Raw genomic sequence first — 26,318 nt, 5'->3', positions numbered from 1 at the left:
TAATATTCTCATGTAAGAGAATAAGAAATAGAAATATCTCATTGAGATCAATGCACATTGCTACATAAGACAATTTTATCTGTCACTTTGATGACATTTTGTCTTTTCATAATGAAACACATTTAAAAAGTTTAATCTGTGGACTGTATTGGTTGCATTTATCCTAAGAGATGTGCCTACCACAGGTTCAACAAATTTAGTGCAATATATGAACCCCAGAAAGTTTGCTGGACGAATTCAACCAAATTTAAAGTGTTTGCTGCAATACTGTACAGGGGGTTAAAAATCCTCCAGTTTTTATATTTTTATCAAAAAAGATTTCCATTATTTTTATATTAGTAGGAAGTTAATAATGTAAACATGGGATTAGAATGGCCTCAAAATCTCCTTTTCAGAGTATCTCATATAGAAAGGCTCTCATCATTTGTTAAGAGAAATCACACAGTTTCCTTTGGGTATTGCATACTTTGGTGTGCAGTAGTGCTGTGTCTCAATGTACAGTGAAGAAATAACTAACATAAGAAAAATATCTAACATCATTAAATCAAGATAACAGCAAACACACACAAATGCCAATAACTAGGACATATCAATATATAAACCTCTGAGCCAACCCTAGCACCATTTATTTATCAAAATATATTAATACCCTACCTTGCAAATTTAGTGAACAATGAAACCTTATCAAATTACACCCTTCATCAAAATTGTTAAATATTCACTGATTGTAGTCTTCTGACTGGCTTACTAATGGATAAAGGAAAACTTAGCTAGGTTCAAGGTAGCACAGCAATGGTTTAATGGTAGCTTTAGAAACTTAATGGCAATTTTTAAATCTATGTGAAAGTAATCTCGAAAACAGTTAAATGGAGCTGTCAACTAGTTAGCAGAGTTGTGTCAACATGAAATTCATAAATAATTATTCATAAAACAAAATGGGAGCCACTGAGAGAAACATTTTAAAACAAATCCTGAGTGCTTCTTTTGCAATTGTGGTTATCACAATAAATAAATTAAGCATGTAATAAAATGCTCCTCTTCTTCAAGTAATATCGATACCCCCCCCCCTTTGTTTTAGCAAAGATATAAGATTTGTGGCTTCAGACCTCAGGTGGTGAAATGCATTTTGTTCAGTTTTTTATGTTATCTCTTTATGTTATCTCCCTCCTGCTTGTTTTTCAAAGAGGTCCCATGATCAAATTGTATTACTGTGTATTCAGGAGGAGCAATAGAGTCAGTTACTAAATTGAGAACTTAAGAATATTATAAAGAAACTTCAAAATAAATCTTAATAGAATTCCAATATGTGCGTGCAGCCATTGTGATGATATTTAAAAAAAAAAAAGCTTTAACTGTCCTTCTAAATTCCATCTCAATAACCAAATAACAAAATATTTTTTCTAACATGTTTGTTCTTATTCTATTAAATTACAATGTTTGGAATTATTTACTTGCGTGTATGCTGGCTCCACATTAAAAATCAGTATTTTAAAATAAGATTAATGCAAGGTCACAAATATAAATGGCTACTAGTTTTTCCTTTTAAAAATTACAGTGCAGCTTTTGCTTTCCTTAAATTAGTATTTAATTTTTCCTTATTTTTTTCCTATTTAAGCCCTTCATTGCAGGTGCAAATGGTACTGAAGTCCCAGAAAGTCCTACAGAGATTTTTCATTCTACAGTAGCTCTATGCTTCAAGCCTAAATACTTATAATAACCTGAATATTATCCCTGTTTCAAGAACTTCTTGTCTACAATTCACCTTACCTATGATTTCTTACCTAAAAGATAATGCCAACAACAAAAAAGCCTATGCCTAAAATCAATGGCTTCCTCTAAATCGTGTAGATCAACCAATGAATTAAAATGAACTTACACAAAATAAAGTTCTAGCCTGCTCTTGTAAAAGCTGGTTAGTCAATTGTTTACTAGCAAACAATGTGATTAAAATGGGGAACATTATACAATTTAAAATCTAATACTTGTTCTACAGCCTACTGTCTTTTCAGAAACTTTTAAAGAACTGAGGCGAGTCTAACCATTTCCTATTGAAGAAGAAACCACTTCTGCAGCAAACTCTTTTAAAATGTCACAATTAATAGTAAGTGTTTCTGCTGCGGGAGGCACTTCCATTAAGACAAATACAATACATATGTCTTTAGATACAGTGTGCTACATATTATAAAACACAATTTAACCCAACATTTCAACAGTAGGATGGTCCTTGCTTTCTATCCATTCAAAACCTGATGAAGTCATAGAACTCATGGATTCACTGCAAATTTGTTGAAATAATGGGTCATTCTTTAAGTCTTCCAGTGTAGCTTCATCGTCTTGTCCCTGCTGACGACCTGGATCAAACAGTAGATTTGGGTCTAAAGTGTTCAAATCGTTGATGCTGCCTGAGAGCTCAGAAGACAACCTGATCTCACTAGAGAAATCAGACACGGCGCTGGCGAGGTCAGACGCCACCTGACCTACCAGCCGCTGGCTGGTGTGCAAGCCGTCTCCACTCAGCAGGTCTTTAACAGTGCTATTGAAATCTAATTGTTGCTCTCCGATTTCTGATTGTGCTTGATTATCTCCAGGAGAAAAACTGATCTGATCGGTGCTATTACTTTTGGTGAGGTAAGATGGTGTTTGGAATTCATATACAGAAGTGCTGGAATCGATCATATTCTGAGGATTGGCACTAGGAAAAACAGTGGAAGTTTCCAAAATCTGAGTGAGATTCATCCGAGCTGTGTAATTGGAAGGCAGGTTGTTCATGCCCAAACCTCTCACTGCATCATCATTGTCAGAATCCAGTTTACTCAACAAAACATTGGTTATTTTTTTACTGTTTGTTTGCTTCTGAAGAGCATTTGGGAAGGCTGTCTGCATCATGACCGTCAATGGAACTGACTGACTTCTTTGAGCTATGTTGTTGGCACATGCGTCTGTGTGAACATTTGTGAAGACATGAACTTCTGGGGTTACTGGACTTCCAAAGGGGGTCACATTAGATCGGGGGATATTAGATACTGGATAGAGAGTGCTTCCACTAAGATTACGTTGGCGATGAACAGCAGGGCTCACACTCCGGCATCTGAAGTTGCTGCTGGCAGACGAATTAGTGCCTTTATTATCAAGAGGGGCAGGGACCGCAAAACCCTCCTGTTTGTTGGTGTTATTTACGGTGGCACCTTGATGCTGCACAGGAGAGACAGGAGTCAAACGACCAAAATGAGTGTCATGATGTCTGGACTGGGACTGATAAGACTGTCCAGGCACAGCAAAAGCATGAGGTTTCCTGAAACGGTCTTCCACGAGTTCCTGATAGCTTGGGAGAATGCCATGTCCGGAAACGGATGAGTTACCAACCCCACTATACCCATTATTCATCCATTCAAGCTTGGTTTTGTCAGGGTGTGTGGCCATGGGTCTCTGCATCGGTTTCACAGGACTACTTGAGACAATGCTGGCGTCGTGGTATGCCATACTGGAGCTGATAGGGGTAAATGCAAATGGATTCCTGCATTCAACAGGGCTGGGAGGGACGCTGCTGCTGCAGTTAGAGTGCGGAGTACCAATGGGTGTGTGTCGGCTACTTCCTAAAGCACTATCCACAGGTGTGGTCTGGGCTAGCCTGGAGCAAGGGCTCTCCCGCGACAGACTCTGAGACCCAGCAATCATTTCAGATGTTGGGGTTGGCGTTGGGGTTGGCGTTGGAGTGGGTGTGGGTGTGGGTGTGGGTGTGTGGATTGGAGTGCCGTTGCTATGGATTGGATGATAGAAGTGAGTGCTGGAGGTGTGAGATGACATTGGAGCTCCTGGAGTTACCGACTGATTCTGAAGGGTCATTCCCAAGCAGTTACCGTAAGGATGAGAATTGTTCATCGACATCTGCTGCTCCATAAGCACCAGCTCTTCCACAATACTATCCTGTGTAAGTTCATCATCAAAAGGGAAATAGCTTTCATTCGTTTGGGAAATAGAAGGCTCAAACTCTTTCAGTTCGGACTGTAGAGGTAACTGATCTGAAGACTGTGCTTGTATTTGATTCAAAGAAGATTCTTGTATCTGGCTATGTAGCTGCTGGGTATACGTGTCCTGCGGCATTCCTTCTAATTCCCAAACAGATTTCTCTAAGTCATTGATATCAGAGTGCTCAGGAATTGTCATAACACTGATATCTTGCTGTTGTTCACAGGCGGCGGACACAAACTCAGAATCCTTAGTGATCTGTTGCCATTCATTTGGATTAAAGCTGCCATCTGTTTTTGAATCACTGTCCAAGAGAAACACACTTCCTTCAAGTTTTATTTTTATGTCTGGAGATGATGATGGTGTTTGCTGTTCCAAAGCTGAATCACTGGTAATAAGAGCAGAAGAATTCAAGGGTTGCTTTGCCATTATATTTGAGTTGACATTTATTGATACCTTGCTAGGAACTGGAGCACCTGCTGTTGAACTTTCTGTTTTCCCTGAATGTGGAACCTTTTGGTCCTTCTTAACACTGCCTGGTTTCTGACCTTCTATAGTAACTGCAGAAAGCTGTTCCACAATTGGTTTCTTTACAGGAGGCACCTGGGACTCTTGCAATACAGAAGATAGTCGCTTCCTTGGACTTTTAGTGCATAATTTAGGGTCTTTATTTATTGAGTCACCATTAGATGGTGAGCTGGTGCTGGTGAATGGTAAGTTCTGAGTGGCAACTGAGAGAGTGATAGTGCTTTGATTATTGCCTGTCGAAGTGCCTGGTAGGATTTCATTACAGCGACTTTTACATTTGGTCCTCTGGTCGCAGACCTTAGTTGCTTTTATTTCAGTGACCCCTTCATTTGAAGGTTTTTGCACTAGTCCATCGGTATTACTTTTCTGTCCCAAAAGGGCACTAGGTGTTGTTTTAGGAGCTTTAGTACCATCAGAGTTCTCTTGGCACTGTACGGGATGCTCATCTGATGAGATTTCCGGTTCCATTTTGACTTCCACAGCAGATGCTCCCCCGGCACCACTGGTTTTGGATCCAGGAGACTGAAGTGAAACAACAGAACCATTCTTGATCTGTGGAAAGGTCCTTGATTCTTCTGTTGTTCCTGTAGCACTGTTTACTGAGGCAGAATGTTTAAGAGGGGCACTACTGTTGCTGGGTGTGAGGGATATTGCTGTCATTTTCACCACATTTAGAGAGCTCATGTGTGAAGTGGGTACAACAGCGGTTTTGATGGGACTGCTAGTAAAGAGGACAGTAGTTGGAGAGCGAATGGTGAGTGCACTGGTGTTGGCTGGTTTAGGTAAGATCTGAGGGTAGCGGTTCCGGGCAGAACGATCCCCACCAGGACTGGCTGGAACGTTCTGAGGAGTCTTTGGTGCCTGTTTCACAGACTGCATGTGCTGAGTGACCACTTGTACATTGAGGGGAAGAACTTTGCCATCAGAAGAATTCATTGGGCTTGGTGATGTTACCAATTGCCTGGTCCGCTGGACCTATTAAAAAGTGAAAAACAAAAAAATCAGATTTAACAAGTCTAGAATAGTAACAGTAAATCACCTATCTGTATAGTATTAAGACATTTTCATAAATGCTATGCTAAGAAGAAAAAAAGTTCCTATGTTAGATGGACGTTCTAGGTCAGTTCTATACAGACTTATAAATATAATAAATGCAACACTGTGCAATATAGTTACAAAATACAACATGTAAGGACATTAAGATAGTATATACTAAAACAATTACTTTCAAGGAGATTGTAAGAAAAGGAGATAAAATCTTGAAGAAACACGCAACTACAAAGGTATCTACTAGAGTCTGTGCCAAGAAGATGACTCACTCACAGGGAGACTGTCTTATAAATGGTCTGCTTTGGACGTTAGTAACTAAACCACAGTGGGTAGGTCTCAGATAGAGCTTGTCTCTTCAAGTTTGCTCTACAGTGAATAGTGCAAGAATATGGTTGCCAGGTAGTTCATGTTTTATGACATGATAACGATGATGATTAAGAACAAGAAAAACAACAAGATGAAATCTCTCCTCAATATCATCATCAATAACAACATAAAATACCACCCTGTTTTAATACAATAAACACATTTTAAAAGCCCCTTTCATTGTAACCTCAGTTGTGAGAGATAGGAAAGGAGAAGACCACAACCTCTATGTGTTGATAAGGAAATAAGACTTGTAACAGCTTAGGGACTTGCCCAAGGTCCTATGTCCAGCAAGCCTCAGAGCTAGGTCTATGGTAAAACATTACAATATTGCTCCATCTGACTGTTAAAAAGAAAAAAGTATAAACCCCAAAAAGTCTGCAATTGTGTCAATTCTAAAAATGACTCATCTCTTACGTAAAGCTCTGCCTGGTCTTGGATCTTTGTCGTCTTCTTACTTAACGTTCATTGTATAACTCACTTTATAATCAACAAGGTAAATTCTGAATAAAAGGCAGCCAACTAAAGCTGGTCACAAAATTCATTTATAATGAACTTTACACCTGTATTTGCTTCCTTCTAATGTACAGTTTTTAATTAATTGATCTATCTCCCACCATCCCAATAGGGCCAAACACTATTTAATGATATTACCGGAATGGGACTAGGGACAGCTGCCACGACGATACCAATAGGTTGAGGAGAAAGGATTGCAGGATTTCCATTAGAAAGACTAGTCACTCCATTGGTTGTAGTGCCTTCTGATTTTTTTGCTGAGGATTCTCCTGGCAAAGGAGATTGTAGTTTCTGTTCTTGCTGCTTCTTCTGGATTTTCCGTTGCAATTGCTGTTTAGCATCAATAGGTGATGGCAAAGTCTTCACTTGAGGCTGAAAGGAATTACTTTCAGCTGTAGGTATAAAAGCAGAAGGCTGGGTAATTCCTTTAATTCCTGAAAATAAACAGAAAGGAGAGCTAAAGTAAACACTCTCCTTCATAAAAGGCAGTTATAGCTCAACTTGAGTATGTAGCCATCTATTGGACAAAGCAACCAGAACCAGCAAATTTTAATTAACAGTTTCCTTATAAAGCATAAGTATTAGATTTCCAAGTTATAAACATTTGTCAATATGGTCTTAGTGGGACACCTTAAAATATGGTTTGACTCAGGTGACAGTTTCAATTAAACTAACAATAACAGATGACGATTTTGAATAGTACTTATGTCATAAATGTTCAGAAGCTACGATAAATAAATGCCAAGAGAGCTTGTTTTACATTTTATCAGATGTCAGAAAATTCCCTCCCTCCTTCTCTAATAGAAATCCATGCATTTTCTTGCATAACTTTAATATTCAGCCCACAAGGGGCACAAATAAATATTTACTGAAACCATCCATATCTTAGAAAAAAAAACTGTATGGGAATGTCATTAGTTCTACCATAAATTCATGAAAATAGGTACTACTACTTTAACTGCTATTTGCAAAATTATTCTAGTACAACCTATGAGAAATTAAGCAGGTTCTTAATAAGACTGAGGTTAAGATATTTTGGAAAAGTGTCACTGAGAAAAAGGAATAAAATAAACAAGGAATAAATCCTAATTGAAGAAAAACTGATCGTATAACCATTTTTTGAAAAGCTCACTTCATATTTTGGGTACGGCATTAGGGTCACTGGAGAGCAAGCTGCAGCTGGTACCCACACAGTGGAGAGGAAATGAGAGGACAGCAGCACCCTGCTGGTGCACCTTGCCATTTCTTTCCCCAGCCCTATTTCTGCTTTTTCATTGCTCAGTTAACAACAGCTAGGGGAGGGAGAGACAGGAAGGAGAGAAAGAAGTGACTGTAAACTCTCTCCCACTCCTCAATAATCACTCATCTTTTGATTCCTGCCCCCCCCGCCCCCCATACCTCTTAAGCACTATTTTTTTCCCTTCAAGTTGCTCGGCTCCCTTCTGGCCCCAGCCGCAGCTCTGGCTTCTCAGCACCTGCACCCCTGAGAGTTTCTGCCAAAGGCTCAAAGCTGTCTTACCCCTACTGCCAGGGTTTCTGGGCAGGAATGAGTTCCAAGCAGCTGACTTACAAAAGAACATTTGTAACACAACCTGTTCTCTATAATATGGAGGCTACTTTTATAAAAAACCAAATTCACCTTCAAAGGATGAAGATTAATCACTACAAAAGGTATTTAAAAAAATGTGAGAATGGCTAAGAACAAAATTTCGAGAGAATCTAAAAATGTTTTGAGTTAGTAATGCAATTTTTAGTTAACTTCTTACTTTCACAAAGGGAAAACATGTTTACATTTGTAATTCTTTGTATTTTTGTTTAAAAAACACTATTCTTTACATTTTATGTTTTAAAAATTCTTTCAATATTTCTTCCAGACTTTGTGAACAATGGGGGAAAGATGACAGGGATGTTTCTTTTTCCCGTAATACCTTCTAAGTTCTCAACTTGTTAACATACCCTTCCAGGTGTGAGCAGGGGCAGGAGAAAAGGAACACAGAATGTTGAAGGGCCCTGATCTTTTAAAATCTCATTTTGCCAGAAGATAAGGAAACGGTATGGTGTAATTGAGTTAAACTGGGCTTTTGAGACAGACCAATCATTTCAAATCCTGGCCTCACTACTTATCTGCCCATAGAGAAACTGCTTCACCTCCCCAAGTCGGTTTCCTAATCTATAAGATGGGACTAAGTATCACCTCCCTTACAGGACTGCTGGGGGAATAAATGGGGAGATGTATGCAAGCTACCTAGCTAAATAAGGCTGCCCAAGCACTCTCCCACTCATGAGTAAGTACATGCAAACAGATCTGGGTCATATGGTTTACACTCAGACAGGAAAAATTATGACAAGTCTCTAGTAAGAGATTATTTTGCTGAAGTGAGTCCTCAACTGACCATAAAATGAAAGGACAAAACAATTACATGTTACAGCACCCCCCCCAAACTTAAAAGCTTCTGGTAAGTATAAACTAAAAGAAAAAAGATTATTAAAATGATTAGGATAAAAAAGTAAAGTTATTTCAGAGGCTATAATTCTGGCTGAGATAAATCTTTTGTAAATTTAAAAATATTTATATTAAATAATCAGAAGAATCATCTCTGGAAAATGAGTTTTATCTCCAGAAAACCAGTTTTATGCTAACACATTCTTCCCCAGAGAAATTATAATTCCCTAGAGTAATTTCACAATTTACTTTTTTTGGTTTACAATGTATGACCAAAATGTGACATTTAATAAATTTTATGAGATACTTTATATAACCATTAATTTAGAAAGAAGTGATTTATCCCAACAATACTGTCAATTCCTAAAACTGTCAATTCTAAAATTCCTATTTGAATGAAAATACTCATTTGCATATTAAAAATCACTCTTGCTATTTTATAGTAACGTTTCATACCGTTTATCTATTTTTGGATGTTTATGAGTTTATCGGAGCCAAACTGACCACATATGCAGGGGAGTAACAATTTTGTAGCTTCTTTTATGATTTGAAATTAAGGAGGGAACTACATGGAAGTGGGAGAAAGCAAGCTGGGCACTGAATTACAGGGCTGTAAACAAGATTATGTGCTCTCCTGAGGGTTAAGACCCCCTGCCATGAATATTCTGGTATTTCAAACGTATATTAACATAGATAACCTAGGTCTGGCTTAAAAACTTTTAATAAAGAAGTTACAGGTCTGGGGCATGACTACCACCATGATCTGCCCAGTTAGGAATTTTCTGTTTTTTTGGGGAGACTAAGGCATTTGTCACATTGTCCAAAGATCATTTTATTCATAAGCATTTGTTGCCAGGATAGGAGTCTTTTAACTAATTTTAAAATTTATGCTTATCTAATATTTATTAATTTAGATACACATATATACTTAACAGTACATATACATGTATTCTTTAAATTTTAAAACAACAATGGAGGAGTTACTATCAAGTGGGAAATCTTAAGTTTCATACCTCAGCAGAGCAATATACCTAACTACAGCTTTAAGCTTTAAAATGAAAGGACTGTTATAATTACTACTTTTGTTGTCTATAAACCAGTATGAATTTATTGTTAAGTGAAGAGCGAACTCATACAAATACTAAAGACCAAAGTTCTTTGGCTAAACTCCTCTTTTCCTCCCAGCTCTAAAGATAGTAACACCCCTGTCAGTTTGACCAGTTAACAATAATTTCGTACCTGGTGGTGCTGCTGCCATTACAGTGAGAGCTGCCATTGACTTGGTGCCGATGTAATGACTTTTTACAAGGAAGCGGGCTAATTCCAGGACCGTGTCAAATGGCTGGCTTAACACTTTCTGGGCCCATTCACACACAAGACGGCAAGCAGAAGAAATAACTTCCTCGTCAATATTTTGAAGCTGCCCAGAAGGTTCAGCTCCTTCCAACTAAACAAAACAAAACAAAAAAAGTTAAATTTCAAAAGAAAGTTCAGAGAAATTAAACTGAAGCATACTCTTACATGGACAGCATAATCCAAACTGTTAGGTCAAAGTACCAATGAAGTGACCTGTTGGCAGGCACTGTAAGAGCCTTGTAAATAAAAGGCCCGTCTATGCCTAAGCCCACCAACACACAGCTTTGAGCAGCACTGTGAATACAACATGTAAATGGTTGTTTAAATCTTTCTAAAAGTCTTTTCTGATATCAACAAAACTCTACCACTAGTCATATTTCCTCTTCTGAAGACATTTAAAATATATATATTATTCTGTAACGTAATTGTTCCTCCTGACAATATTATATATCGTCATATATATAATGGACACATCTACAAAGTGGCAAGTTTAGGTCTATCTTGTTCCCCCTAATTTCAGAAGTCATGTTGATTTAAGTCATATACACTAACGTTTTTCAGCCACTGTTGAAATTTTTTCACATTTATTTTATAAAAGGCAGAGTTCCTGGTCCCTGGTTTTATCCAAATGAGACTATGCAGCATGCATGTAGATGTTGATATAAAGGTACAATTCAACTTATTAAAAAGAAAAAGCAGACTTCTTACCCCATCTCCAGTTTTGTGAAAGTCAAGATTGGGCAGTGTTGGCATATGAACAAAAGCTTTTTTTCTTAGTCCACTGTAGCAATATGTAATAAGCAGTTAAGGACGGAAGTATTCTAAATTAAATGAACTGCTTACATAATATTATTAGCACTTGAAAAGTAACCGTATATGAAATGAAAATAAAATCAGAATGAAGTAATATCTACTTTTTGAGTTCTTCAGTACAAGAAAGAAACCTTAATATTATAAACTCAGGATTTTTACTCCCTTGAAATGGGAACAGTCTTTGTAGAATGTTACTGTCTTAAGTAAAACAAAATAATTCTCATCTGTTATAAATTTAATGAATAAATGTTTCTAATAAGCTGTGCCAACCACCAGTAACAAACAGGTCAGAAGGAAAGAAATATCCAGATGGAAACCTGGAACAGAGAAGGGAAACTTTAGCCCAGGGCACTGGGACAAAAACAACTCTTAAGAGTGTCACAAGGGCTTTAACCTTTTCATTTCTCCTTTTCCACTGAAACACACAGGATTATCACCTGCAACATGCCAAAGACACATCAAGACATTGTTGTTTGTACTCAGAAAACAAGGACAGGTCATGCAACATGTGATTAAAGAACACCTGGAACCACTTTAGAAAAGCAGCCTTCCACCATCCCCTTCCTCTCCTCGCCTCCACAATAGTGAATTTTTATGCTGTGAAAAAGGCCAAGAGCTGGCATGGGGCGGGGAGGGGGGTGGGGGAGGGCGGGGGTGGGGGAGGGAGGGAGAGAGGGAGGGAGGGAGGGAGGGGAGAGAGAGAGTACTTCTATTATGACAGAGACCCTCTATCTTCTTCCAAGAGTAAGAAGAACTTTAATAAATTAATTTTCATTTCCTTATTTCCTATTTCTCTTTGCTCCTAAGTATTTCTCCATGACAGGAGGAACCTAGCTTTAATTTTAATACAGACTTTAAATGGTTGGATGAAAAAGTACTTTAAAGCAGGGGTCCCCAACCTCTGGGCCATGGACCAGTACCAGTCCAGGCCTGTCAGGAACCAGGCTGTACAGCAGGAGGTGAGACTGAATGTAATATGCTTGAATCATCCTGAAATCAACCCCTCAACCCTGGTCCATGGAAAAACCGTCTTCCGTGAAACCAGTCTCTGGTGCCAAAAAGGTTGGGGACCGCCACTTTGAAGAGAGCACTAATATTCCAGTGCAAGTTCCACAAGAAACTTTTTTGAATGTTATATATATTTTATAAAGGAGAGCCTTATGTTTCTAAGTAAGAGGAAGGAAAGAAAGTAAGCTAACATCTTCCTCCATTTTTATTGCTAATTTACAATTGCTGTACTGTGGCATGCCTCAGTCATTCTTAGTGTTAAAGAAGAGATCAGACCATTAAGAACACATTACAGTGAAAGAAAAAAGGTGAAATCTATCACAGTCTTTTTTTTTTTTTAATATCACAGTCTTAATAACTATTATTTGTTATTTCTCTTGCAGTTTGATAAGTAGCTGGGAAAATTACATTAGTAATTACTCAACTAAGTACTTTTGCATTGTTTATATTTACTGATTTATTTATTTCTAAATATAGTTGCTGGTTGAACTACAGCAGCAGACGTTCTGTAATATGTGAAAATTTAGAGAATCCTAAAGACCATCCTGGTAAAGGATATTTAGATTTGCCTCTTGTGCCCAGGCGACGTGCCTTCATGTTTGGAAAGACATTTTTCATAATCTTTCCAAAGTCAGCAGCACTTAGTGGGTGGTAACCAAGATTGTCACAATAGCTCCTGCAAAAGAAGGAGGGACCAGTTTAGAGAGCAAAAGAACTCAGAGTTATGCAGCACAGTGCTATTTCAATACAATTTGATACCTTTGACAAAGTGAAAAAAACCACATCATCTTCAAGCCATTCACCACAATCTTCACTGATATATGATCTTCATTCTCTGGAGACTAACTCAGGGTTAGTTTATTTTGTCCTCAGGGTATATCGCACTACTGTCTTCAGTAGCATTCAAGAAACTTTCAGTGAGAGAGATATTGGTGGTATAAAGTTCTTCAACTACAGCCCAACCCTGCATTCTGAATTGAGTATATCCTGCTCAAACGGTAAGGCTGTAAGTTTCCACATATGTATATACAGATACACACACACACACACACACACGTACATCAGATACTAGAGACAAAACTACTACATGGTTTAAAATAGAAACATGATATATTAGAACGAAAAGGGATCCTATAGATCACCTATACCAACACGCTTATTTCACCCACTAAGGGAAAAATGAAGCCACAGAGAGAAGTTCCAAAGGTTCAGTGTTCTCTCCTGACCTCTACCCTCCTTACTATTGCCAGGAAAAAAGTACTTTGTAGGGCAGTAACTTCAAGTGAGACCAGGGAAACAAACTCAGTCTTAATTACTCCTGGAATCAGCTGTTGTTATTCTCTAAAGGTGCCAGTCACAGGTAAAAGGACAATCCCTCCTCTACCGGCTCAGATGCAGGCCAAGGCTGTATCTTGCTGTGGCTGCCATGACCTTCCTCACAACCACTGACCTTTCAGAGAACCACTATCTGAGAAATACCAAAGAGGAAGTCCCAAGTACTTCGATCAAGCCTCCCCACCTCATTGGCCCCTGCCCCAGTGTAGCATCAACCAGAGCTGCTTCTTGATAAAGACATGCATGTGGTGGAGAGCTGAAGAAAGAGATTTAGAATGAAGAAACAAAGGAAATGAATTGGAAGGCCTGCTGGGCAGGGTATAATTGTAATTGGGATGAGTTCTTGTAGACAGCTCAGTAAATACCCTGGCAACATTCCTGAAGTGACCTGAACACAAGAAGTTGAACTGGGAGATCTTCAGGATGAGGCAGGGAACCCTGGGAGTCTTAATAGAGAGAAAAAGGATAGGGTGGGAGACAATGGTATTTTTCTTGATCATGCCCTCCCTACACCCACACCCAAACCCACATTCCTCTGGTGGGGGGTACAGAGGGGAAGAGATGCTCAGCAGACACATTCCCAACAATGCTGAAGAGCAGGAAGAAGGGAAAGGAGTTAACACACGTTGAGAGTTCCCTCTCCAGAAGTATCTAGATACATCATATTTACACTGAGACTAAATGCGATACTCTGGTTCAGGGATCAAGGTTTGAGTTATAACCTGAAGGGGTGACTATTTCTGAGCTGACAATTTAATGAATTGTAGTAAGTCATAAGCATTTTGGCAGCAAGTTAAAGGAGTCATCTTTATGGCTTAGACCAGTCCAGAAAGAAAATGTGAATGAGCCTTATTCGTACCTAAGGCATTGCACACAAGCTATTTCCCATACCTAGACCATTACTTTTCTTACTCTTCAAGTCCCAGCTTAAATGTTACGATTTTGAAAGGATCTCTTCTATCTAAAGCGATGCCCTCCTTCCACACCTAACCACATTCCCTATCAGTGTACCTATACTAAACAACAGCCAATTTACTTGTCTCCTCAATTGGGCAGTAACCATCTTACAGGGGTGGGCAAAAATAGGCAGGTTTACAGTTGTAATATAAATAAATAATACAACAGTTAATAATATAAGAATAAACTGTTTCACACACTCACAACTGTAAACCTACTTTTGCCCGTCCCATTTCTCTGGTTCACCATTGTATTCTCAGCACTAGGAACAAGATTTAAGAATCACATTGAGCCTTAATGTGACATTGAGTATTTCATATTTAAAATGCGAGAAACTTTAAAGAAACACACAAAAAGACCAAAAAAAATAAAAAACCAAAAACACCCCAAACCCCACAAACCCTCCAAAGCCAACACCCACTGGCTCCTATGATTGCACAGGCACATGATCCTAAAGACACTGATACCAAATAAAAGGAAGCAGGGCAATAAGCCTAATAAGAGAGAGAATATATCTATTCTTATTCTCTCTCTGTGATTAAATTCTGATTTTTTTCATTATAGTAGCATACCAAAATTTTTTAATTTGGTAGATGTGATAGGTAAAAGGTTGGCAAAGTTAACTATCAAGATGATGGCCAATTTGCTTGTCAAATGGAACTAATCCTGAGTGGGATTTCAGATGCTGACCATTTTCATCTGCATTTTGATTCTTAATTCTGTTACAAGAGAAGAATTCATCTTTGGAATAATGATTTTTTTTTTACAATAACCTTATCTTTAGTGGATAAGTATAAAAAAAATCTCGTAGACATATAAACATCTCAAATTATTCTTCCTGAATATAAAGGAGAAAAAGTTTAAGAATAAAACATCTTATGATTCAAAATTCTATAGTGTGACATCTTTTATGTCAAAGAAAAAATAAAGAGAGCCTCAACTTAAAGGCAACAATAACAACACTGGAAACATGTCCTCTATTGCTTTAATTTTGTGAAATCTTAGAACTGAAAATAGTTCGGTAGTTGCATGGCTCAGCTCCCTGCCAGAGTCGGAAATGGCCTTACTCCCTAATGGTGGGAGGGCTCTAGTGAGGTGGTCTATCCGATTTTCAGCAGTTCTCATTTTCAAAGAAAAAGAATTTCATTGTTAGAGCCCCTTCCTCATTGGGAAGATCTAGATAGTTAATGATTCTCTTTTTAATCTAATTCAGTAGGTATTTATAAGCTACCTAGTCATAATTTTTAAACCTGGTGCTACATGACAAACCATAGGTCATTCCAGGCCACGTGGAGATCTTGGTTAGTTTGTGTCTCGTTTTCCTGCTTCATAACTAATGGCATGTCAATCAAGCAAGATATGAGTTAGGTGTCAATTAACACTAACACAGTTCAGATTATATTTATGTAAAATCAAAAATGGGGGAGAAACAAAGAATGTTCTGTTTACAAGATAATAAAATATTTTAAAGCCATTCTTAAAATCAGACCTTTTGTCCCACCTTTTCTCCTTATTAAATATTTTTTTAAAAATGTTTTTTTATTTAACAAAGACAGAAACATCAATGTGAGAGAAAAATATTGATTGGTTGCCTCCCACATGTGCCCCAACTAGGGACTGAACCTGCAAGCTAGGTACATGACCTGACCAGGAATCGAACTCCCAACTTCTTGGTGAATGGAACAATGCTCCAACCAACTGAGCCACACTGACCAGGGTTCTTTTACTCTTTTTTAAAACTATCTTTTAAGACATGAAATCAAGCCTAACATACAACATGACCAGTAATTAACATGTCACTCAAAATCCTTGGTAGCAAGTCAATTTTTAATGTTTAATCATACCACTTACAAATCAGTAAGTTAAAGGTATACCAGTATATTGTTTAATGGTACAAAAATATAAACAAAGATCGTAAAACACTAGTGGCAAAATACAGAGTAGGGCAAAAGTGGGTTTACAGTTATTCATATGAAAATTAATACAATAATTAAAAAATAATACAAGACCAACTCTGTGTTTTGCATACTCACAATTGTAAATCTACTTCTGCCTCGCCCTCGAGTCTTGGTTTACCAATCCATACCTCAACAATTTTTGTCTGTTTTTATGTATTACATCATTTAATCCTCCTAGCAACCATGAGGCAGACATTTTTTCCCCCTTCAGAGCTATTTCTATATTCCTTTGAGACACTAGGTTTCCAAACTTTATAAAGGAGCTCCTATTTTCTTATAGATATAAAAAGTCCTCAGAATTATTTACACAAAAACATGTACACATACTTCATTATTTATAGTAAATATGACTATTATTTATAGTGCCTGAATTCAATGAATGCCAATTGATGGGGATGGTGGTAAGCAATCCCTAAAATGCACTTAAGCTATCTCACTGTTATGGCATATTAATACCTATAAAACGTGTGTGATGTGAAAAGGTCATGTACACTACCACACAGAAAATCAAGGAAGACATCATTACATGTGCATAAAATGTTACCAAGTTTAATTAATTTATATACTTTTAATTTGGGCAGGGAAATTCTAATTGGCATATTCTTGGCCATGGAATCCTACAATTCATGGCATACGAAACTTATGTTTTAATGTATGATTTCAAGATCCATACTTTGATTTTATTCTTTTTTTGGTGGCTGAGTAATATCCCATCGTATACACGCACAATTTATTTATCCATTCCTCCACTGAAGGACACTTAGGCTGTTTCCATTATCTTGACTAAATAGTGCTGCAATGAATATGAGGTTCATGTATCTTTTTGAGTGTTTTGGTTTTCAGACACTCAGAAGTGGAATTGCTGAATCCAAGTAGTTCTACTTTTAATTTTTGAGGAATAATACATACTGCTTTCCATAGCGGCTACACCTATTTATATTCCTTCCAGTGGTGCACAAGAATTCCCTTTTCTCCACATCTGCTCCAACACTAGTTACTTGCTGTCTTTTTGATATGGCCATTTTAACAGGTTTGAGGTGATTCTCTCTTTGTGATTTTTATTTGCATTGTGATGATTAATGATATTGAGCATCTTTCATATGCCTGGAGATCTACCTGTATGTCTTATTTAGAAAATGTCTATTCACAGCTTCCTATTTTTTAATTAAAAAAAGGTTTTTTTTTTGCTATTGAGTTGTATGAGTTCTTTAGATGTTTTGAGTATTAACCTCTATCAGATATACGATTTGCAAATATTTTCTCCCTTTTTATTCTGATAGTTCCCTTTGTATGCAAAGCTTTCAGTTTGATGTAGTCTGACTTGTATTTTTGCTCTTGCTTTTACTTCTGGTGTCACAATGAAATCATTGCCCAGATCTATGTCAAGGAGCTTACTGCCTATGTTTTCTTCTAAAAGTTTTATGGTTTTGGCTCTTATGTTCAAATCTTTAATCTATTTTGAGTTAATTTTTGTGTACAGTATATGATACTGGTCAAGTTTCATTCTTCTGCATGTAGTGACCCAGTTTTCCCAACATAATTATTGAAGAGATGATCGTTACCCCATTGTATATCTCTAGTTTCTTGAGATAGGGATTTCAGTGCTATGAACTCCCCTCTTGGAACTGCTTTTGCTGCATCCCGTAAATTTTGGTATGTTATTTTTGTCTCACGGGAATTTCTGATTTCTCTGTTGATTTTGTCTTTGACCTAATGGTTAATTCAGTATCATCTCGTTTAATCTCCATGTACTTGTGAATTTCTCAGTTTTTCTTTTATAAATTAATATCTAGTTTCATTTCATTGTGGTGGGAAAAGATCCTCGATATAATTTCAATTCTATTAAATTTATCAAGACTTGTGGCCTAAGATATTACCTATCTGGGAAAATGTTCCATGTGCATTTGAGAACAATGTATATTCTGCTGCTTTTGGATAGAATGTTCTTTATATATCTGTTAAGTCCATGTGGTATACCATTGTTTTAGGCTGAGGTTTCCTAATTGATTTTCTGTATGAATGGTCAATGCACTGATATAAATGGGGTATTATAGTGTCCCACTCTTATTGTATTGTTACCTATTTTTTCCTTGAGGTCTATTAATATTTACTTTATATATGTCCCATATTGAGTATATAAATATTTACAAAGGTTATAGCCTCTTGTTGGATAGACCTCTTTGTCATACAACACCCTTCTCTGTCTGTTATTACAGGTTTAGTTTTTCAAGCAGACTTTGTATAAGCACAGCTACTCCAACCATCTTTTGCTTTCCTGTTGCATGGAGTATCTTTTACCATTCCTTCACTTCCAGTCTCTGTGTCCTTACATTTGAAGTGAGTCTCTTGTAGATAGCATATAAAAGAATCTTCTTTTTTTAATCTTTTCAACCACTTTATGTCGACAGATTAGAGAATTTATTCCATTTAGAGTTAAAGTAATTACCGCTAGATATGTACTTATTGCCATTTTAAGTGTTTTATGGTTTTTTGTAGTTCTTTCTTCTTTTCTGGCTCTCTTCTTTGTGATTTGAAGATTTTCTTTCATGGTATGCTTATATTGCTTCCTCTTTATCTTTGGTATATCAACTATAGTTTTATGCTTTGTGATTTCCAAAAGGCTTACATATAACACCTTTATCTATAACAATGTATTTTAAGTTAATAACACCTCAAATTTGATTACATCCTAAAGCTCAACATTCTTACTCTCCCTCCCCGTGTTTTATTGTGCTTTATAAAACCATGGAAAAACTGAAAGCTGGTCAATGTCACCTTTTAAAAACTCTGAAAATTAATCCAAGGCTTACAGAAAACTGGGGAACATTTTTTCAAAAAAATAGTTGGCTTCAATAAGAACAGCTGTGTATCATTTTAATTTGCCCTATGGATCCCCCACTCTCCAACAGCAGCACTGAAAAGCAATAGCCTATATTCCCAGTTCACCCTGGTGGGCACCAGAATAAAAAACACAGCTAGGGTATTCTCAAAGTCTTATTCCAAAGAACTGTCATTTGTCTTGTGTGGTGGATTTTATAAGACTCCACCAACAGGCTGTTATCGAACCTGTTTTGGAGCTTGCCTGATGCAAAATGCTTTCTCCCTGAAGGACTAGATGGGGAAATTGTTAAGAAGAATTACAGGCAAGTGTCTTAACTTCTTGACTGCCTGAGACAGTGAATAACAGTTGGGGCAAACAAAAGACTAAACAAAAACTTAAAAGAAAAGCTGGAAAATAAGTAGTTCATTGAAGCTTTAAAAAAAAAAGTCAACATATTCCTGGGAATTAACTAAGTGTTTATAGTGTCTGCCCACTCCTCTCCCTGCCCCACAGACCTTTGATAAAGACTGGGAGGTTTAAATTGGTTTAAGGTGTTCAAGGAAATCTCCATCCAATCAATAGCCGACCACTAAGCTTACCAAGTAAAGACTTCAATGGACAGACAAAAAAATGAAAGAATTCATCACTAGTAAACCAGTCCTACAGGAAATACTACACACAGTCATTCAGGCTTAAATAGCAGGACACCAAACAGTGACTCAAATCCACACAAATAAAAAAACAGCAGTAAAGGTAAACTTTGTAGGTAAATATAAAATATAGTCTAAATGTCTTTTTTCTTGTAACTCCTTATTCCTATCTGATCTAAAAGACAACTGCCTAAAAAAACAAACATAAATCTGTGCTGAGTACACAATGCATGAAAATGAACGGGGATAGGGTAGAGAACACACACACACTTCTAAATATATGTTTAAAAGGACATTTATCTTTAAAAAGTAGACATATATTTTTTAAAGATAAGTTGGTATAATCCAAACTAGTTTTTCATAAATTAAGGTATTAACTGTAATTATAAAAATACAGATAGCAAAAGAAACAAGAGAATTAAAATGTTTCAATAGTTGCCCCAGCTGGTGTGGCTCAGTTGTTTAAGGGCTAACCTGTGAATCAAAGGGTCATTGGTTCAATTCCCAGTCAGGGCACATGCCTGGGTTGCGGGCCAGGTCCCCAGTAGGGGTTCGTGAGAGACAACCAAGTTCCCTCTCTTTCTCCCTCCCCTCCCCTCTCTCTAAAAAAAGTGTTTCAATAGAAAAATATCTATTTAACAAAAAGTCAGAAACAGGGGCACTAAGGAATAAGAAGACACAGACATTTTATAGAAAACAAATAACACAATGGTGAATGTAAAGGGATTAAACTCCTCAATTAGGCAGAATAGATTTAGAATAAAATATGATCAAAACTATGTCATCTACATATTATGTATCACAGAAAGATTTTGAGACAAAAAAGGGCATTATTTCATGATAAAAGAGTCAGTTCATCAAAAAGGCACAACAATCACAATCTATTATGCACCTAATAACAGCTCCAAAATACATGAAACAAAAATGAGCACATTTGGAGGAAGAAATAAATAATTCAACACTAATAATTAGAAAACTGCAATATTTGGTTGGCCAAAAAGTCTGTATGGTGTTTTCTGTAAAATAAAAGACATATTTTTCCTTTTCACCAATAACTTCACTGATTTAGATATTTTGAGTATGTTGGCTTCCTCCCACGTGCTATGATGTTGATTGTTTTCAATTAATGTCTCGATTTCATTGCTATCGACTTCAACTGGTCTACCCGACCATGGGGCAATTGTCCAGCAAGAAATTTCCAGCATGAAACTTTGCAAACCACTTCTGAAACATTTGATCAGTCACAGTACCTTCTCCATACACTGCACAAACCTTTTTTTGCATTTCAGTTGCATTTTTACCTTTCTTGAAATAATAAAGCATAATATGCCAAAAACATTGTGTATCTTCCATCTTCAATATTAAAATAGCTACACAAAACTTCACCGATTTTTATTAAGTTTTTTTAAAAAATGCAGGCTGACATGACAGCTGTCACAATACAATCTAACAAAATTGTTTTGAATGAAGTTATAGACAACTAAGTGCTACTGGAGACATTTTACAGAAAAAAAAAAAAACTTTTTGGACAACCAAATACTTCACTTTCAGTAAGGGATAAGGAAAAAGAAGACATAAAACAACAGTAAAAATCAACTATACCTAAAATATAATCTACAGAACACCCCACCTGACCCAGCAACCACAGAATATACATTCTTCTCAAGTGCACATGCACTTCTCAAGGGCAATTAGGCAAGAAGATAAAATAAAAGCCAAATTAGAAAAGAAGAAGTAAAGCTATCTTTATTTTCAGTTGACATATTATATATAGAAAACCCAAAGTAATGTACTAAAAGACTGTCATTAGAGTTAATAAACCAATTCAGGAAGGCTCCAGGATAGATGGTATATTAGGCTATAAACACAATTCTCTGTACACTAAGAGTATAAAGTTATACAAATAAAATTACACTAAAGGTAATGAAATACTTTCCACAACTATAATGGGTGGGATTTGAAATCAGTAACTGAAAGAAACTGGATATTCACACGTGTAAATTATAAATGGGTCAAAGAACAAAACACTAAAGAAATTAGAAAATGCTTTGAGACAAATAAATATGAAAGCACAACACACCAAAACTTATGGAATGTAATGAAAGTAGTTCTTAGAGGAAAATCTATAGCTGCTTATGCCTACATTACACAGAGAAAAGGTCTCAAGTGAATAATTTGTCTTCCATTTTAAGGATCCAGAAAAGTAAGAGAAAACCAAATCCAGCACAGACAGAAGAGTAGTAATAATAAGGATTAAAGTGGAAATAAATGAAATAGGGAATAGAAAAAAGTTAACCAACCCAAAAGTTGTTTCTTTGAGAAGATCAATGAAGCTGATAAACCTTTAGCTAAACTGACCAAAATGAAAAAAAAGATTCAAGTAACTAAAATCAGGAATGGAAGCAGAACATTGCAACTACTGTTATAGAAATAAAAGGGGCTATAAGCGAATACTATGAAAAACTGTATACCAATGGAATAGCCACATAAAATAGAAAAATTCCTAGAAAGACACAAACTACCAAAATGGACTAAAAAAGAAATGAGGCTATCTGACCTATAAAAAAAGACTTAATTAGTGATTTAAAAAAATACCCACAAAGTCCATGCCTAGATAACTTCACAGATGAATTCTACGGAACAATTAAAAGATTAATACCAATCCTTCATAAATTCTTTTATAAAAATAGAAAGTGTTTCCAAACTCATTATGTAAGGTCAGCATTACCCCGATTCCAAACTAGACTGAGATATCACAAGGAAAATACAGAGCATATCCTTATAAATATATTATGTAAAAATCTTCAAAAAAATTTTTTATATGGCTTCGACTTCTGGTCAAGATGGAGGCATAAGTAGACATGCTTAGCCTCCTCAAGCAACTACAGAAAGAATCACAACTAGATCTCAAAACAAATAACATCCAGAACTGTCAGAAAATCAAGCTGTACGAGAGTCTGACAACCAAGGATTTAAAGAAGCTACATTCATCCAGATGGGTAGAAGGGGGCGGAGTCTCAGAGATGGGCAGAGGCATAGAGACTTGATGTGGAGCAGAGAGGTGGAGACGGAATGGATGATAAAAATCAGGAGGGATACCTTGGGAGTGAGCAATCCCAGCCCCAGGCCAGGCCAAATGGCCCAGGGATACAGCTCCAGGAAGATAAATCTCCATAACTTCTGGCTGTAAAAATCAGTGGGGGTGGAGGCAGTGGAGGAAACTGCTGGATTTTCAGACTCTGTTTAAAAGGTCCGCACGGACTTAGAAGGTACACAAACCTACCCACTCTGGGATTCAGCACCAGGGCAAAAGTCGGAAGGATACCAGTTACATATGGGAAATGGGGAACTGACCGGAAATGGGGTGAGTGCCAGACAAACCTCCAGATGCTAAGCAGCAGCACAGTTCCCTCTCTGAGCCGCACCCCCAGCCAGAGCCACAAAACAGTGAAAAGGGTTGCCTTGTACTGGTGATTACCTAAGGCTCTGCCCCACCCAACTTATAGGTAACTTTTCTAAAATAGGCCATGCTACTAAGACAGGGAGTCAAAGCAGCTATACCTAATAAACAGAAACAAACACAGACAGGCTGCCAAATTGAGGGGAAAAAAGAAATATGGTCCAAATGAAAGAACTCAACAAAACCTCAGAAAAAGAACTAAATGAAAAAAAGATGACCAACCTATCAGATGCAGAGTTCAGGTGATCAGGATGCTCAAAGAACTCATTGAGTATGGCAGAAACATAAAGGAAGAAATGAAGGTTACACTAAGTGAAATAAAGAAAAAATCGACAGGGAATCAACAGTGAAGGGAAGGAAGCCTGGATTCAAATCAATGATTTGTAACACAAGGAAGAAATAAACATTCAGCCAGAACAGCAAGAAGAAACAAGAATTCAAAAAAAAAAAAAAAAAAAAAAGAGGATAGTATAAGGACCTTCTGGGATATCTCCAAACGTACCAACGTCCAAATCACAAGGATGCCAGAAAGGAAAGGCGAAGAGCCGTAATGGAAAACTTATTTGAAAAAATAATGAAGGAAAACTACCCTAATTTGGTGAAGGAAATAAGACATACAAATCCAGGAAGCTCAGACGGTTCCTGGCAAGTTGGACCCAGAGAAGACCACACCAAGACACATTATAATTAAAAGGCCAAAGGTTAAAGATAAGGAGAGAATCTTAAAAACAGCAAGAGAAAAAAAGACATTACGTCCAAAAGAATTCCCCTAAGACTATCAGCTGATTTCTCAAAAGAAACTTTGCAGGCATAAAAGGGACTGGCAGGAAGTATTCAAAGTGATGAAAATCAAGGACCTACAACCAAGATTACTCTATCCAGTAAAGCTATCATTTAGAATGGAAAGGCAGATGAAGTGCTTCCCAGACAAGGTAAAGCTAAAGGAGTTCATCATCACCAAGCTATTATTACATGAAATGTTAAAGGGACTTATTTAAGAAACAGAAGATAAAAACTATGAACATCAAAATGGCAACTAATTCACAATTATCAATAACTGAATCTAAAAAACCAGACTAAGCGAACAGCCAGAACAGGAACAAAATCATAGATACGGAGATCACTTGGAGGTGTATCAGCTGGGAGCGGGGAGGGAAAGAATGGGGGGAAAGGTGCATAACTGGTAGGTACAAATTAGGGGGATGTTCAGAATAGTATAGGAAATGGAGAAGCCAAAGAACTTACATGCATGACCCATGGACATGAACAAAGAGTGGAGTACTGCTGGAGGGAAGGAGGGCTCCAGGTTAAGGGCAGGCGGGCAAGGGGTGCAATGGGGAAAAATTGGGACAAACTGTAATAGCATAATCAATAAAATACATTTTAAAAAAAAGTTATTTATTTATTTGAGAGAGAGAGAGAGAGAGAAAGGGGGTGAGGAAGGGGGGGAAGGGAGGAGAAAAAAACACCAATTTGTTATTCCACTTATTTACGCATTCTTTGGTTGCTTCTTGACTGGGGATCAAACCCCACAACCCTGGCACATTGGGACAACTTTCCAACCAACTGACCAGGCTGGGGCTGTAAAAATAAATTTAACATGATACTAGCAAACTGAATCTATCACCATGTATAAAGGATTACACATCATGGCCACCTAGTATTTATCCCAGGAATACAAGATGGATCCAACATACAAAAATCAATCAGCAATGTAATACACAGTATTAATTGCATAAGGAAGAAAACCTGATATGGTAATCTCAATAGATGCAGAAAAAAATATGTGAGAAACTTCAACAACTGACAATCTGGAAAGAGAATGCAAGTTCCTAAACCTGATGAAGGTCATCTATGGAAAACCCACAATTAACATCATATTTAATGTTGACACACTGAAAAATTCCTCCTCCAAATCAGGCAAAAACAAGGATGTCTGCATAATCATTTTTATTTAACGCTGTACTGGAAGATTCCAGACAGGGCCATTAGGCAAGAAAATAAAATAAAAGCCAAATTAGAAAAGAAGAGGTAAAGCTATCTTTATTTTCAGATGACATATTATATATAGAAAACCCAAAGTAATGTACTAAAAGACTGTCATTAGAGTTAATAAACCAATTCAGGAAGGCTGCAGGATATAAGATCATATATAGTCACATGCCAGTTAAGGATAGGAGTATGTTCTGATAATGTGCCATTAGGTGATTTTGTCATTCTTTAAACGTTGTGGAGTGTAGTACTTACACAAACCTATATGGTATAGCCTACTACTGTAAATTGTAGGTGTTGTAATTTTATATGACCAGCAGCACAGTAGGCTTATTTACACCAACATCATCACAAACATGTAATTTGCTGAGATACCACATTAAGACAGTTAGGACATCACTAAGCAATGGGAGTTTTTTCAGCTCCATTATAATCTTACGAGATCACCATCGTATATGTGGTCCATCGCTGACCAAAACACAGTTAAGTGGTGGGTGCATGACTGTATAAAAATCAGTCTTATTTCTTCTATACACAAGTATAATCAAAAATGAAATTTAAAAAGTAACTCCGTTTACAGTATTAAAAAAACAAACCTAGGAATAAGCTTAATGAAATAAGTGCAAGATTTTTTACATGAAAACTAGAAAACATCCTTGAAGAAAACTAAGTAAACGGAAATACAATCCATGTTCATGGACTAGAAGAAGTAATACTGTTAAGGTGGCAATACTTCAAATTTATTTATTGATTAAATGCAATCTTTATGAAAATTCCTCTGCTTTCGTTATAGAAATTAACAAGCTAATTCTAGACTCTATATGGAAATTTAAGGAACCCAGAGAGTCAAAAGACTGAATCTAGGAGACTCATACTTCCCTATTTCAAAGCTTACAACGAAACTAAAACAACCAAGACGGTGTAATGATAGTGTAAAGATATACAGAACAATGTATAGAATTCAGAATCCAGAAGTAAGCCCATACATCGATGGTCAGTTGATTTCCACAAGGGTGCCAGGACCATTCAACGGGGAAGAAAGACTCTTTTCAACAGATGATGCCGGGACAACTGAATATCCACGAACAAAAGAATGAAT

At 37.0% G+C, this 26,318-nt stretch overlaps 1 protein-coding gene across 4 annotated transcripts in view; it reads right to left on the bottom strand.

Annotated features, from left to right (window-relative positions):
- Positions 1–1,319: 1,319 nt before the first annotated feature.
- Positions 1,320–26,318, bottom strand: part of RFX7 (regulatory factor X7) — a 110,354-nt gene continuing 85,355 nt past the window's right edge. For all 4 annotated transcript variants that reach the window (XM_054565381.1, XM_054565382.1, XM_054565383.1 and 1 more), the window contains exons 6-10: positions 12,606–12,722; positions 10,934–11,018; positions 10,109–10,316; positions 6,565–6,860; positions 1,320–5,469 (exon numbers count right to left, since the gene is read on the bottom strand). In XM_054565381.1, the coding sequence (XP_054421356.1) occupies positions 2,194–5,469; positions 6,565–6,860; positions 10,109–10,316; positions 10,934–11,018; positions 12,606–12,722 (3,982 nt within the window). In that variant the 3' untranslated portion in view covers positions 1,320–2,193. The remainder of the gene's footprint in view (positions 5,470–6,564; positions 6,861–10,108; positions 10,317–10,933; positions 11,019–12,605; positions 12,723–26,318) is intronic.

This window comes from Pteronotus mesoamericanus, unplaced genomic scaffold (assembly GCF_021234165.1).
Source record: "Pteronotus mesoamericanus isolate MK-2021 breed Mesoamerican mustached bat unplaced genomic scaffold, CSHL_Meso_final contig_164, whole genome shotgun sequence".
NCBI lineage: Eukaryota > Metazoa > Chordata > Mammalia > Chiroptera > Mormoopidae > Pteronotus > Pteronotus mesoamericanus.
This window is presented reverse-complemented; position numbering and strand designations above follow the sequence as displayed.